General features: G+C 38.3%; 1 protein-coding gene across 1 annotated transcript in view; it reads left to right on the top strand.

The window, feature by feature from the left end:
* LOC107661343 (protein dispatched homolog 3-like) overlaps positions 1-16,954 on the top strand; it is a 41,859-nt gene that overhangs the window by 20,271 nt on the left and 4,634 nt on the right. Inside the window, exons 9-16 of the mRNA XM_016450867.1 lie at positions 400-561; positions 1,698-1,829; positions 6,946-7,082; positions 11,220-11,389; positions 11,542-11,672; positions 13,157-13,332; positions 14,894-15,020; positions 15,295-15,440. Of these exons, the coding sequence (XP_016306353.1) occupies positions 400-561; positions 1,698-1,829; positions 6,946-7,082; positions 11,220-11,389; positions 11,542-11,672; positions 13,157-13,332; positions 14,894-15,020; positions 15,295-15,440 (1,181 nt within the window). The remainder of the gene's footprint in view (positions 1-399; positions 562-1,697; positions 1,830-6,945; positions 7,083-11,219; positions 11,390-11,541; positions 11,673-13,156; positions 13,333-14,893; positions 15,021-15,294; positions 15,441-16,954) is intronic.

Genomic DNA, 16,954 nt, shown 5'->3' with positions numbered 1-16,954 from the left:
GCAAATTTTGTAATTTCAATTTCAGAATTTTTGGAATCTGATTACATAATCCAGATTACATGTAATCCTTTACTACCCAGGACTGATTATAGCATAATGAGAAATTTATAAGCAGTTTTTAAGCCGATCACATCACAAGTATAATCAGTCGGTAAAAAAAAATCCCCAAAAAGTACAAAAAAAAATCAAATATTTTTTGGGGGAATTTGTTATGTCCTGTTTGAGCAAAGTCTTAGATTTAGTCCTGTCCATTAATATTAATTAGCATTTTGGGTCAAAATGACCGGAACACAACATCAGGGTTAAATCCCAACATTAGTTTTTGTGATAAACGTCCTTCCCCCGTCCACTTGTTCCATACTACAACCCTCTCACGTCCCATCCTGTCTGGTGTTTCAGGTGTGTATGCTCTGGTTCTGCTGGGCTCGGTGTGGTGCTGTTGTCTCCTGCGGCCGGCCAGTCACGCGCCTGTGCTCTTCCACAGAGACACCAACCTGCAGAGACTGCTGGACCTGCGCAGCAACCTCAGCGCCCAGGGCATCGCCTGCCATATGTGCTCGGGTGGGTCTTCTAAACATCGCTGCTGGAGTATATACTCTAGTGGCTCATTGAAAACAATTGCACTGTCTTATTTAATTAGCTTACAGATTTTCTGCTTAGGGAAATATACAGTTGATGAAGGCAGCGGGCAATGAGCCGAAACATTTGCTTTTGAGTAGTGCCAATATCTGGGTGTCAGGCAACTTTCATCAATAAGCCATTACATAAGGGATAATGTTTAGTGTCACCCTGAAGGGATTCATTTTTTTGTTGTTTTGATCTGCTACATCGGTACATTATTCATTATCAGTTACATTGTTTTGTTTGACCGTGAAATGCCACAACTGAATCAGAATCAAGTATCCCAAAAGAGTGTGCCATAACAAGCATTATATAATGCTTAACAGAGCAGTGGTTATATATTCAATCATAATATATGAATACATACTGTATAAGTGTTTGAGAACAGATTTAAAATCTGGTATTCAAAATTTTTTAAATAATGAAGCCTATCCCTTGATCCCCTCATAATTTTCTATCATATCTTTCTATATCCTGACAAATAAACGTCACAAATAAAGTGGCAAAAAGGCCAAAAAATATAAACTATACTATACTATGCTACGCTACACTATACTATACTATGCTATGCTATGCTACGCTACACTATGCTATGCTATGCTATGCTATGCTACGCTACACTACACTACACTATACTATACTATACTACGCTACACTGTACTATACTATACTATATTATACTATACTATACTACACTACTTTATTCTACGTAGTACATGCCTAAAAATTCTTAAATGTATTTAAATGTCTAAATTTAAAACAAAAGAATAAATAAAGTGGGGTCACACTTAAGTTTAAGGACAAATTCTAACTATTAGCTATGACTTTTGCCTCAATAAACTGCTAATTTGCTGATTATTAATAGTTAGTAAGGTATTTGTTAAGTTTAGTTATGGGGTGGATTAAAGGATATAAAATATTGTCAAGCAGAATAAGCCACATAGTACTACTAAATAGCCAATATCCTAGTAGTATGCATGTTAAAACAACTAGCTTATAGTGAAATTTGGACCTTAAAATAAAGTGTTGCCTAAAGTGTTAGAGACTGACGTGTCCCACCTCTCTGTGTCTCACAGGTGTTTTTATGGAGCGACCTCATAATCTGCACAGCACTGCTGACTTCACAAGCTCTACCTCAGGGAACCATCCCAAAATTCCCTCAAACCAGACCAAACCAGCATCTAACAACAGCACACAGACGCTCGCAGGTTTGTTTCTCTGCTCTGCTGGGAGGAAAGGGTGGAAAAACACTGACACCTGTTTTATCAAAGCTTAATCAGTCTTTGATGCAGTCCCTGCTTGAAAAACCAGGTCATAGCAGCAGAAGGTTGTCAGGCTGGTAAACTAGTTTGAGAGCACGGTTAATCAGCTCACCCAGGCCTCCACCAGCTTAACTGGTGCTCTAACTAGCTCTAACTAGCTCTAGTCAAAATGGTCGACCACACAGGTTCTCTTCTTGAGGTCAATTTCTATCCCTTTATCGTGAAGACTGTTTTTTTTTTTTAAATATATTCAAATAGAAAACATGTTTAACATATGTTACATTGTAACAATAGTCCATAATATGACAGTTTTTACTGTATTTTTGATCAAATAAATGCAATAAATTGAACATACTGTAATAGCATATCACAAAATAATTTTAATTATTCCAAACTTTTGACCGGCAGTGTATATTATTGCTATAAGATTTCTTACAAATTGTAGTCCGTTACTGATTACAAATTACATAATAGAAGTCATAGTTCGTAATATAATCCATTGGATCCAAATTAGGTAATGCATTCTGACTACCTTTTGGTTACTTTTAGATTATTTTTGACAAAATATATTCCATTCTTTGTAAACATCATGAAGTGTATTAAACATTACATTATGCCAGGGTTTCGCAAACTGGAACTACATGGGGTTTGTGAGTAGATGAAAAGCAGGAAGACTTTCTAAATGTAAAAAAGCGGTAGAATTTTAGAAAGAAAAAATTTGAAAGAAAAAATCTAATTATGAATAATTTACTGCCATTCTGTAAATAATATGTAATCATGTAGTCTATAAAAAGTAACTGTAATCTAATTACAAGTATTTTAAAATGTAATATAAAGAAGTACTTAATTTTTGGAATTAATGATGTAATCCAGATTACATGTAATCATTTGCTTCCTAGCACTATTAGCAATATCGGTTTTTATATTGTGTTTGGATACTAGAAGCTTAGATGCTTTCACAGAAAATTCGACAGCTGTGCTACAAAAAGCAGACCAAAATAATAGTAATAGTAATAGTAGTAATGGTAGTAAAATAACACTGAAATAAAATGTTGTTGCTATGGAAATTATATATTCTCTCTATCCACAGTTGTAAAGTCTATCAAATTATGAAACAAGATTAGCTATAAGCATCTCCACAGAAGGCAATAGTGTCATTATTCAACTTGAGTCAGCTCAATGTTGATTCAGTTCAGTTCAGTAACAGTGCAGTATCCATCAGTTTTGAAGCAAATTTAATTCAGAAAGCAGTTCTACAGAAGATGAAAGTGTCATTATTTGGCTACTAAACTACACCTTATCCACAATAATCGTATAACAGTTAATGTCCTGCTAGAAACCATGAAAATACAGTTTTAATCTGAGTTTAGTTTGACAGTGTATTTAGAAACTGTCTGCTTAACAATTACAAAGTGCATTTATATCTGGCTAAATTCCTACAGTTTATTAACCTAATGAACTTAATGTGCTGTGAAAACATACATTTGGATGTTCTCAAAACTGCAGTGGCTTTTTGATGTTATTATGCAGTCTCTCCTGCCTGCAGTAGATAACTGAGAATATTTCACTCTGAATCCTCCCCTTACCAGCTGTAAAGAAAAAAAAAAAAATACGATAGTAACCTTTTATGGGCAACATATTCATATAGATCATCGCTATTTTCGCACAGCTCTCACACACACCACTTTCCTGAACTCTGCTCCTGTGAAATCACAAAATGAAATGTGAACAAATGCACCCCATTATTGATTTACATACACTAACATGCTTGCAATTTTAGGCCATGTCCACACGTACACAGGTATTTTTATAAACGGAGTCTTTCCTTCTTCTGTTTTTAAAAAAATCTCCGTCCACATGAAAACGCAAACGCATGCTATGAAGCACTATCAAGAGCATGCCAAACCAACAGGTGGTGATATAATCTCAACCGTAAAGCCATGTTGGCCAATCAGAAGCCTGAAAAAGTTTCCAGTAGGCGGAGATAACGGTGCATGCTCCGACGTCACAAGCCAAAAAACTCCGGTTTCGCTGTCTACACGACAACACTGCAACCAGAGTTTTTGAAAATCTTCACCCTGGCAGGAGTTTTCAAAAATGTATGGTTTCAGTGACCTGGTGCTGCGTTTGCGTGTGGACGAACGGCCAAACCGCATAGAAAAAGCTGCGGTTTTAAAAATAGCCGCATTTGTGTGGACAGGGCCTTAATTGGTTTTTTAAATCCCCCCTTAAATCCAAATTAATGTTTTTTTGCTTTTATTTCATGTCTATTAGCTGTGAGGTCATAAATGGAGTGCAATTCTAGAGGTTGAGAAAAATATGTTTTAGCATAAACATAATATATTCAAAAATAATGAAGACTCATGATCATCCTTATACCTTATATTACCTGACATTAAAGGGTCAAAGTTGCTCAGCTGAACAAGTTTTCACAAACTTTTGCTTTTAAAAGTAGTAAACATTACTTTAGACAGCTCACATGCTACCTTTTAAAAGGTTTGGTGTTGGTAATATTTAGAGGTTCAAGCGTGCTGAAACCCTATTGTAATTGTTTTTTCAAAGATTAGCATTCAGACATAAAAGTGACCGGGCAGACCAAACCGTAAGGCGTAGAAACCTGAAACTTTGAGGGATGGTAGTTCCCATCCTCTCTTTACAACATTACCAAGGCTCACCCCAATCACTGAAACGAGGGTGCTACAGTGATCAAAAGTATGAAATCGCTCATAACTCCTAAAGTGCTTATTGTAGACTCAAAAGTTTTATATCACTGGACTCCTTGGGTCAAGAAGAAAACAAAGCGCATATGACAGAAATTTTCGGCCATTTTGGATTTATTTTAAAACCCTCTTTTGCAAACTAGTCCTAGGGTTTTCGCCCAATCGGAACCAAACCAAAAAAATTATAAAATAAAAGAAATAAAATTCATTTACATTTAGACATTAGTCATTTTTCAGATGCTTTTATCCAAAGCAACTTACAATTGGGGAATACATAAAGTGATTCTTCTTAAAGAGGCAAACAGACACAGGAAGTGCTCGTAATACCAAGTTTCAGGCATTTGTTCAAATAAGTACAAGCTAGAAAGGGAAGGAATAAATAAACAGAAAGACAAAGTTTTATTTTTTTTTTTTTTAGGATGAAGTCAAGTAGCGTCGAAAGAGATGTGTTTTCAGCTGTCGCTTGAAAATTGTCAGGGATTCAGCATTCCAGATAGGGGTGGGAAGATCGTTCCACCAGCCAGGAATGGTGAACGTGAATGTTCTGGAAAGTGATTTTGAGCCTCTCTGTGATGGTACCATGAGGCGTCGCTCACTAGCAGATCACAGACTTCTGGAGGGGATGTAGATTCGTAGTAGTGAGTGGAAGTAGGCGGGTGCTGAGCCTGTGGCTGTTCTATATGCAAGCATCAATGTCTTGAACTTGATGCGAGCCGCAACCGGTAGCCAGTGCAAGGAGATAAAGAGAGGTGTAACATGGGCTATTTTGGGCTCGTTGAAGACCAGTCGTGCTGCTGCATTCTGAATCATTTGTAGAGGTTTGATTGTGCTTGATGGAAGTCCAGCCAGAAGAGCATTGCAGTAGTCCAGCCTAGAAATGACAAGGGCCTGGACCTGCAAATTCACCTTTGCTAAAGGATGCCAAAACTTTTGAAAGATGCATTGACACTTTTTCTAAAACAGCTATAATTTTTCAACGGAATGAGATATTTACACCATACTCGATATGCATATTAAGAACTCAGTCTGAGGTCACATGAGGAAAATCTGAGTCTGGCCACTGTGTGGCCCTATAATAGGACAAAACATAACTGCTAAAACTATGCATCTGTTAGTCCGATTGAATTCACATGCATTGTCTGTGTCCAAAGTCTTTGAGTAGGTTTATGTATCTTGAAAAACATGGCTGCCGTTGGCCAATGAAATTTGAGCACCTAATAGGCAGGGTTAATAGAGGCCAATTGAAATGAAACTCAGTGGGCCTGTTTGACTCATGCCCCTAAAGGTCTGTGAGAAATCTGAAAGAAATCAGCCACTGTGGGGCGATATTGCAATTTTCAAGTGCGTACATGATTACATATTGCGCAGCTTTTCACACATGCACACATTATTCATATCATATGATAGATCTCCTCATTCTGAACAACTTTGCCTCAAAAAACACTGCTGTCAATCAAATTGTTTGTTAAGTATTCAAGATTATTTAAAAATAACTACTTTTTTGAACTAGTCCTAGGTTTTTTGCTTAACTTCAAGAAAACCACTGCAGTGCAATTCTCTGGACTGTCTAGGTCAATAAATCAAATAAATGTTGAACCTTTGACTTTGGTTAGCTATAACAAGGTCATTTAGAAAATGGGTGTGGCCTAATATACCCAAAAGCATATAATTCTTGAACGAAAACTCAGAACTTCACGAAATTAGGTGAGCACATGCAGCATATGATTCTAAAGAAGCAATCCAAATTTTATGGAGATCTGACTATAGGTGGTGCTATAACAGCTATAAATGTTAAAAACATAATATTTGGTAAGGTAAATTACCTGGAATTGCCAAAAATGCTTGTTTTAATAATTGATTTATGTGGTTACAAGCTTGCTAAATAATATGTATTTGTATATGTAATATGTCTTTTTTGCCTTAAGGTGCTTGAACCCCAGTAATCGCTGCTTGCAGCTATATTTATACATGTTTTTGAAAGAAGACTTATGTTCACCAAGGGTGCATTTATTTGATTAAAAATAGATAATACAGTAATATTTTGAAATAGTATTACAATTTACAATAATGATTATATATATGTAGATATATGTACAGTATGTATATTAGGATTCTTTAGTGAACAGGAAGTTTGTTTGAAATAGAAATCATTTGTAATATTATAAATGTCTGTACTGTCACTTTTGATCGTATTAATGTGCCCTTGCTGAATAAAAGTAACAATTTCTTTCTTTCATGAATAAATAAATGCATACATAAATATAAAGGCCCCAATTTTTTGAATGGTATCTGATGTCTGCTGCCTTGATGTAGTTAACCACTGTTTCTATGAATTTCTGCAGGTGGTCTCCTTACTGTATATGTGTTTAAACTGGAGCTGGGCTCTGCTGTTCCTCTATATCGTTATTCACTAAGTGCCAGCGTACTTGCACCTTGGCAAGCATCATCGTCTACACATGGGGATGTGCCCTTCTTTCAGGTCTGTTTGGCCTCACACAAACACATATAAACACACACATAAACACCAAGATTGTGTGCAATAAATTGAAATTAATTGAGAATGCCTTTAAATTCTAGTTCCCTATTTGTCGGTCACTACGAGTTATGTCATGACTCGACATTATGGGGTCTTACTTGGGAGCCCGAATCCTCTCTGATTAAGAGAAAACAGCAATGAAATTTGGCTAGTGGATTTTGCATGCTGAGCCACTCCCCGTGCACACGGGTATAAATAGGCGACAGGTGCATCCACTCATCAGATTTTTGCTTTGGAGCCGCGTGAATGAACACATTTCGAGATTCACCAGGCGAATTCTCTCTGCTGCTGGAAGAAGAGGCTGTTCTGGGCGGCGTTACGGCACAATCAGAGGTGTCCCTGTTAATTCAGCGATTCCCCTGGGTGCTTCATTTTAAAGAGCAGTTTCTGATTGCGGACGGCTCGCGTCTTTTTAAAGATGCTGCTTGGCAAGCACGTGTTGGTCCGCTCGGACAACACTGCGACTATTTCGTACATCAACTGGCAGGGTTGTCTACAATCACGTCGCATTTCACAACTCGCCCGCTATCTCCTCCTCTGGAGTCAGACACGGCGCAAGTCGCTGCGTGCCGTCCACATCCCGGGGGAGCTCAATTGTGCAGCCGATGTGCTCTCAACGTTCCCTGGAGAATGGTGACTCCATCCCAAGACGATCTGGCTGGTCTGGAGTCGATTCGGGGAAGCTCAGGTACACCTGTTTGCCTCCCATGAGTCCTCCCACTTCCAGCTGTATTACTTCCTGACTGAGGCCCCCCTCGGCACGGACGCACTGGCACACAACTGGCCTCGTGCTTTACGCAAGTATGCGTTTCCCCCAGTTAGGCTTCTCTCCCTCCCTGGCACATCCCTCTGGGGAAGGACCTTCTTTCTCAGAGGCTCTGCACCTTTGGCATCCGCGTCCAGATCACGGGACGCGGCAGACCTAAGTGATCTCCCACCAGCAGTGGAAGACACTACCACTCAGGCCAGAGCCCTCTCCACAAGTTGAGCTTTTGCCTTGAAGTGGAGTCTGTTCGCGATTTGGTGTTCTTCTCGCTGAGAAGACCCCGAAGATGCACAATTGGAGTAGTGCTTTCTTTCCTGCAAGTAAGGTTGGAGCGTAGGCTGTCACCATCCACCTTGAAAGTGTATGTGGCTGCTATCACAGCACATCACGATGCAGTGGACGGCCGGTCCCTGGAAAGACACGGTCTCGTCGTCAGGTTCCTGAGGGATGCCAGAAGGTTAAATCCTCCTAGGCCAACCCTGGTGTCCTCCTGGGATCTCTATACCTTCCTGGCTGGCCTTCAGAGGGATGCCCATGGTTCCCACCACACCTTTTCGCGATCAGGTGGTGAACCTGCAAGGACTGCCCTCGGAGGAGGCAGATTCAGCCTTGGCGTTGCTGTGTCCTGTAAGAGCACTGCGCATGTACGTGGACCACACCCGGAGCTTCAGAAGCTCTGAGCAGCTCTGTGTCTGCTACGGAGGTCGGCAGAAAGGGAAGGCTGTCTCTAAGCACAGGTTGGCCCACGGGATAGTGGATGCCATCGCCTTGGCGAACCAAGCCCGACTGTCTCCAAGCAGAGGTTCGCCAACTGGATAGTGGATGCCATCGCCTTGGTGTACCAGTCCCAAGGCGAGCCGTGCCCCCTGGGGGTGAGGGCTCACTCCACACGGAGTGTTGCCTCCTCCTATGCGTTGGTGCACGGCGCCTCTCTGGCAGACATCTGTAGAGCTGTGGGCTGGGGGACACCGAACACCTTCGTGAGAGCTTACAGTCTCCGCGTTGAGCCAGTTTCTTCCTGTGTGTTGGGTAACAGGTAAGTGGCGGGAAGAGCTGGCCAGTGTCACGCTTGCTGCGCCATTCCCCCTCACCCCGGGATGCGAGCGCCTTTTTCCTCCTCCAGTACAGTTCCCCAGATGGCGAACCCTGGTGGAGTATCCTCCAGCACCCCCGGCAGTCAGACTGGGCGGAGCAGTCTGCCGCCAGGCCCAGCATTGGTGTTAGCTTGCCCGGGTCTCTGGTCAGCCCCTGTACTGGGCTAGGTGTCCATATGGCTTGATTCCCTTCAGGCGATCCCATATGTGTATTTTCCACGGTAAGGTTTCCCTCTCGGTGAACCTGTGTCTTCCCTTTGACAGACCATTCTGTCAGTCTCTGCTGGCAGTCATTCCATCCCTACTCTTAGGTAGTACCTGCCTTAGAGACCCATTCCATATGTAGTACTGCCCCAGGCCTGGGTCAGTCCATATCAGTGTCTCCACGTCACCTCCCTACGGGTAGGATGTGGCCTCCATAGCGCCCTTCTCTGGAAGGCTCGCTTCCCCATCGTTACTGCCAAGCTGTAACAACAAGTAGGAAAGACTTGAAGCAATCTTTCATTGAAGGTCGAAATCCCTTCTGTTAAGAACTTTCTGTGGTGAAAGGTAAAGCGGCTTTCCTATCACCAGCAGCGATATACTCACCTTTGGTCCCTGGGGGGACCAAGGTCAGCGAATTTGCGCTGGGGCGGTGGGAAGGTTACGACCTTTGCGTAGCATTTGTCTGACAAGCGGCTGCTTGTCAACATTTGTAATGCAATAGGGTTCAGGTTGTGGCGCTTTCCATGGACCCCATAATGTCGAGTCACGACATAACCCGTAGTGACTGACAGATAGGGAATGTCTCGGTTACGTACGTAACCCTCGTTCCCTGATGGAGGGTACGGAGATGTTATGTCCCCATGCCACAACCTCGAACCATCGCTGGTTGCCAGGGACAAGTTCTCGACTCCTCAGCATAAAACCTGATGAGTGGATGCACCTGTCACATTCATTAATATTATAAGAATGCAATTTTATTTTAGTGTATGTTTTCAATTTCATTTTAGTTTTACGTTTTTAGTCATTTTGTTATGTCTTTTTATCTTCTTTTTTTTACACATTTCCTCTCAGCTTTAATTTATTTTATTTTAGTCTTAGTTTTAGTTTAAATAATTGTAGTACTTCAACTTATTTAATTTCAGTTGGTTGCAAAGGCAACATTTTCTATTTTTTAAGTTTTTTATATTATATTTATGTCAGGTTTATTTCAATTAATGAAAATTATTTTTAATATTTTTAGTTTTACTTATCAAAAACACTGCATCATAAACACATAAGGACTAATGTTAAAACTTATTTATTATAAATATCCAATGTTTTAAGCTAGCCATCTGTTTAAATTAACCTATTTATTTTATATCTTATTTAATTATACCTTTCTTTTTAGTGACCACACAGGAAACACAATTAATTTCCCAAAATGCTCTAATTTACAAAATATAGCACACAAACACAGATTCAAATTTTGATATAATTTTTTTTTAATTTAAGTTCACGTTTACATTTATTTAAATTTACATTTTAATTTGAAAACAAATGTGGTGAACATTTGTGGGACTGTAGAGCAAAAACAAAACCTGTTTTATGGCTTTATTAAATATTTTGACAGTATTGAAATAGTCTATGTCAATACTAAAATATATTTTACATAGGCAAATAAGTGGTGAAATTAATAATGACAGTATTAATATTTTGTCTAGTGTTGAACTAATGAAATTCCTCTGTTGCGTAACTGAATTGAATATCTTTGAATTGCAATTCAATTCCTCTTCCTGTCATTACAGTTCAACATCCTGTGAGCCATGGTCAGTTCAATTCAGATTCACACTCATGAATTGTTTTTGCCTGACCCTGACAAACACACACACGGCTGCCAGTTGAATATTCTCCATTAAGCAAAGAAAAGAAACAATGGCGAGCACAAACAGTCGTGTCGAGAGACAGCTCTGATAAGCCATTTTCTTGAAAACATAATTATGGCTAGCAAATGTGTTTTTCACATCGCTTAAATACCTTCAATACACAGAGAAAAGCCATTATCGCCCGTCTGCTAATGCCTCGGTGAAAAAACAAAGCTTTCCATGTACACAATCTATAGGGAGCCCTCAGAATTCCATCATCCTCGGAGCAGTTTGCGCAGCGTAATGTCATATCACCTCAGCGCGCGTCAATTGCCCTTACAACCCATTCCATCTGAGCTGACAAACACTGATGGATGTGTTGTCACGGTAACAGGCCTACAGAAGTCCCCATAGCAACTTCAGCACACGGATGAGCGTGTGCGTGTCTCACGCGTATCACCCGCGGCCGCGCTGGATGCTGACTCTGCGCTCGTGTGACGACAGCCGACGCTGGAGATCAGAGTTTGACTTCTACGTGGCGTCAGTCGAGCAGCAGCACAGCAGGCAAGTATGAAAAAAACATGTGATGAAATCCTTTTTTATCACTCCTCCACTGTGCAACATTTAACCCTGTGTGACTCAGTGCCCCATTTCAGCATATCAAAGTGTCTGGAAATGAACTGGGATGATAGGAATCTGGTCTGTATTTTGGGCAGGAAGCTGTATTTCGCCCAGCACACGATCAGCCCGTACCCCAGTCGTGTGTGTGAGGGGCCGCCGGGGTGTGTGTTCAGCTCTGGACCGGATGGACCCACTCAGGGCAGCTTTTATGCACCTCTACCTACAGGTACAGGCCTGGGTTTTTAATGTATTTGAAGATGTGCATTTAATTTAAAGGGACAGTTCACCCAAAAATGAAAATTCTGAAGTCATTTACTCATCCTCATGTTGTTCTAAACCTGTATGTGTTTCTTGAACAGAACAGAAAAGATATTTTGAAGAAGGTTGGTAAACAAACATTTGCTGGTCAAGCCATTAACTTTCAAAGTATGAAAAAAGAAAGAAACTCACACAGATTTGGAACGACTTGAGGGCAAATGATGACAAAAGCTATCGATAACGCTTTAGTTTAGGGACCAATTCTCACTCTTAACCAGTTGCTTATTATCATGCCTATTATTAACCTATTGGCTGTTTATTAGCGCTTATAAAGCACATAATCTGCATGACCATATTCTATATCCCTAACCCTATCCAATACCTAAACTTAACAGCTACCTTACTAGCTATTAATAAGCAGCAAATTAGGAGTTTGTTGAGGCAAAAGTCGTAGTTAATGGTTTGTTAATAGCAAGAATTGGACCTTAAAATGAAGTGTGACCAAACTATCACTTTAAGGTTTGTGGTAGAATATTATGTTGTAAAAAAAATAAATAAAAAATCATACCTCAAAAGTATACTTTTAAAAAATGTACTTGAAGATAATATAGTAGTAATGAAATAATAGACACTTACAGTAAGTGTACTTAAAAGACATTCAGACATTCACATTCATGACTATGTTACTTAACTCACATAATTACACTTTTAAAAATTACACTTTGTAATGATGCCAAATTAAAAGTTTTACTTTAATAAATGTAATAAAATGTTGATATTGCTTTAAATATTGCATTTATTTTGATGCGTTGACTAACATACTAAACTGTAGTGTGATATTCAGTATTACATTGAATGATAATATATTTTAAATCTACTCATGTGTAATTACAAATACGTTCAAAACTGAAAGAAATTATATTAAAATATATTTTAGTTTGCTATAAATGTTTGTCAGTACATTCAGCAGTTACACTTTAGCCATATTTCAAAGACAATAGAAGTAATTATGAAATTACATATATCTATAATACATTTTCAATTAATTCTAATTATCATGCAGTGTCTAAAATCATTACATTCAGTTCACACTTAAGTATATTCTTTTAAAGTACATTATTTCCTCTTAACTGAACTATAAACGCATGTAGAATGAAGTAATGATTCTAGGTGTTGTAGCTGGCATTTTCTATTCATGAATATATTAATTCTCAATATTAAATAGTTGCTTATTAGCATGCCTATTATTAACATATTACATATAAAGCACAAAAGCACAAAATTGTGTTTGGACTATCCCAAAACAAAAGCGATTAAACAACATGTTGCTTCTGAAACATACCCATGTGCAATCTTTCTCATTTAAACACTAAATGCTTAATTTTCTGTCAGTTTGTCAGTTGTTGTTTAATTCTTTCGTAAGTGTCAGCTACATCTTGTATATCTGATCAGCTCCTGCCCAGGTTAAGATCTCCAGGACCTCCGGCTTTAACCCCTGCAGCGGAGGTCAGTGTGGGAAACCAGCAGTGCGTCCTCTAGTGGACACCGGAGCCATGGTGTTCGTGGTGTTCGGCATACTGGGCATCAACCGCACTCAGCGCTCAGACAACCATGTTATTGGAGACCTGGTAAGACAGAATACAACTCTTTACACTGAGTGCAGAAGGGAATCATGAGTCCCTTCATGAAAATGGATAATGGATTAATCATAGTCAACTTCCAAAAATGCCTAGTAACTTAAAAAGATAGTTCACAAAATGAAAATTTGCTTTTAATTTAAAACTTTGGGAGTCAAAAAAAGCAACACAAGCAACACAAAATGAATACCTGTGGCTCCTGACGGTATATTGAGCGAAAAGAATGTAGATCAATATATCGTCAGGAGCCACAGGTATTAATTTCGTGTTGCTTTTTTGACTCTCAAAGTGACCGCATTGACTTGCATTTTTTTTTTTTCAAGTATCCCATAGGGGGAGAATCATAGAATCATATCCCTTTGTAAATAGTTAGAGATTAGAATTAATTTGTCTCAAGTCATTTTAAAAGTTGTAAGACAAAGCTATAGGTAGCTGGATAGTTAACTGGTGGATTTTTTAAGGTATGAATCCCTGCAGGCTTTGAAACTTTTTCCACAACTCCCACTACTATGAACAACAAAAAATGCAAGGCACCAAAAAAAAAAAAAAACTGCTGCAAGTTATTTGATTATATTTTGATCGACACCTCATGTAATTCATGATATAGAACCTCAACCCTATAAAGCCTACTGTATGATTTTATACATACATTTTGCTGAAAACTTGCTCAAAACTTTGCTGAAAAGCCTGTTGAACACAATCCTTTTATCATCTGATTGATAGTTTATATGTCCTAGCAAGTAAAAGACATTTAGTATAATTCTAAAATCTGTCCACATTCAGCTTGTGGTTTACATGCCTTTTTGCCATGAAATCCTTGCCGATTGTAATGAAATAAATGTAAGAATAACTTTTATATCGTTAATAATACCTCAAGATGAACATTTACTGGACTGAATCAACTTTTTGTTTACTTGATTATACACATAGATCTTTTTTTAAATCATGTTAATCATGAGTGTCAAATATATGATCATCAGGCTTTTGTGGAACGTTTATTTGTTGATCTCTCAATCATCACTGTATTGCATCGAATGTTTGGGACTACAGAGGTTTAATCATAAAACTAAGCATTTAAATATTGTATCAACTTACACATATTATTGTGAGATACACAGTGACAACTGATATGTATATGCATTTTATCTAATTAGTCTGTTGAACTGTTATAAAGATCTCATTGATTTACATTACATTTACTTTTTCGGCCATGTAAACATCATCTGCACCAAATTGCATATTTTTGCTCAGTTTGAGACTGAATAAATCTGAGGTGTTTTGTCCTGTTAAGTATGAGGTCCATATTCTCTTATATCTTACTATACAAGCCATACAATCAAATATGATGCTCAAGAAAATATTTTTCAGACTATTGTTTCATATGTCAGCCTTTAAAGGGTAGTAATTTTACCTCCATCTTTTCAGTTTTTAAAAAAAAACCTCAGGATTGTTGATGTGGTCTCAGTCTGTACACTGTATATTGATTGTTTTCCTTTGAAGCTGTTTTATGAATTATTAATTTAATGATTATTGACCTTCCTCTCCCTCAAAGGGTAGTGTGATCTACGATCCAGACTTTGATGTTTTTAATGAGATCGGGCACTTGTGCAAGCTGTGCAAAACCATCAGTGCCAACACCAAGCTGGTGAAGCCTGGTGGAGCTCAGTGTTTGCCATCAGGTGAGGAGGAACCCTTTTAAACACAGCTATTATTAGATAATATGATTGATTTAAGTGCACTGACACCATCAGATGAGAAGAAAATTTTAACTGAATTGAGCTGGATAATGACACCAACTTTACAACATCAACACTCCTATGATGAATTAATGAACTGATGATTAAACAACATTAAAACTGTTTTCTTAATGTGAAGCTGCTTAGAAATTATCTGTATTGTATAAAGCGTTGTGACTTGGCTTTCAGTTGGTCACGTCGTGTTTCTCTCCTGCAGGTAACAGCCTCACATCCATCCTGCCGTTACTCCATCCTGAGTGTCACTCTCTTCCGGAGCCCAATCTCTTGCCTGGCCAGCTATCCCATGGTGCAGTGGGCATGCAGGGCGGTAGAGTGCACTGGATCTCTATGGCTTTTGAATCAGTGAGTTCATCGCTGCATTTCAATAGTTTGCACAAAAGAGTCGTTGAGTCATATGAAATGCTTTTATGGTGCTTTTTTCACCCTTTGTGCGAGTGTGACAGCACCAAAAATAGCTTAATTACTTGAGTTCTTACACAAGGTTGTTAAGCATTTTTATTAGGGCTTAATGGATTAATTTTTTTATTAGGGCTGTCAATTTAATGGATTCATTTGCGGCCATTAATTCTGAAAAAAATACAAAAAAGAACATGTTAAAATTATTAATGCGTTTAAAGCACCTGCACCAGCCCAGACCTGTACATCATCTTACATTGCATACAGTTGCTGATGAACATGATGCAGGACGACTGATTGCATGATTAAGCCTACGAATGCAGTCACGCATTTGCCCCTAAAATTAAAAATATGATGGCAAAAATTAGTTTTTGACTTTGTGTTTAGCAATATCACACAAGCGGGAGTGCTGTTATCTGTTAGCTGTTACCCGAATATCTGCACGATTGCAAATGTAATATTGATTTTATAGGACAGTACAATAAACAAGATGTTAATATTGTGTTTTAGACACAAAAAATGTAGATATTTTCTGTTTTGCTCAATTTCGCCAATGAAACTATTGTAGTTCTGAACAAAACCACCGCGAAACTGTTGTGCATCTATGAGCAGCACATCTATGTGCTGTTCACTCATTAGGACGGTGACTTGCAGTTGCATACTGGCAGTTTTAGTTTCATATTTAGAGTTTCATCAAAAATAATTTCATATTTTAAAATTTTTTTATACAATTAAAAAAAAACATTAATGGCAGTTTAAAACCTCATAGCATTATGTATGCAATTCTAATTGCAATGTAAATGCATTCATGCCACCTCTGAACAGTCTTCATAATTACCCCTGAATGCCACTTCAGATGCAGCGTGCCCAGAAATTTTGAGCCAGTGGACCTTGGTGAAATAGTGTGCATTTTAAAATACACGAGGTAAAAATAGGGATGTGAATTTTGACGTGTAAAAATGGCTTTATTAATTGTTGTCTTAAGAAGAAAAAAATATGAGCTGAAAATATATGCCTACATTTTAAATAAAATTGTGACTGTGATCTGTTATGTATCATACATAACTGATTTTTGTGTTATATATTGTTAAAAATGTCTCAACTAGCAGAATACAACAAGCATATTGTTTCAAGTAGAGACTAAACGATAGTAAGTACATGTAAACAGTATATACACATGCAGATGTATTGCTTCACCAAACAAATATTAAATCATAGTAGATCACATATATTTATTTAGAGAAGTCGTTCTTGGTTCAAATGAGCCCAAACACAACATAACACAACACATAGATCTTGTATGCCCTTATGTAGCATTGCAGCCTTAATATTTTATGTGTAAATTCGATGTTGAATCAAAATATTTAATTCTAAAGCTATTTTTTTATGTCTATTCGTTATTTAATGCTTTTTTCATTTAAAACGGAAAAGAAATTGAATGTTGTTGTTGTTTGTTTGTT

Source organism: Sinocyclocheilus anshuiensis, unplaced genomic scaffold (assembly GCF_001515605.1).
Source record: "Sinocyclocheilus anshuiensis isolate Anshui unplaced genomic scaffold, SAMN03320099.WGS_v1.1 scaffold703, whole genome shotgun sequence".
Taxonomy (NCBI): domain Eukaryota; kingdom Metazoa; phylum Chordata; class Actinopteri; order Cypriniformes; family Cyprinidae; genus Sinocyclocheilus; species Sinocyclocheilus anshuiensis.
Note: the sequence above shows the minus strand (reverse complement) of the source record. Positions and strands in the feature narration are given on the sequence as shown.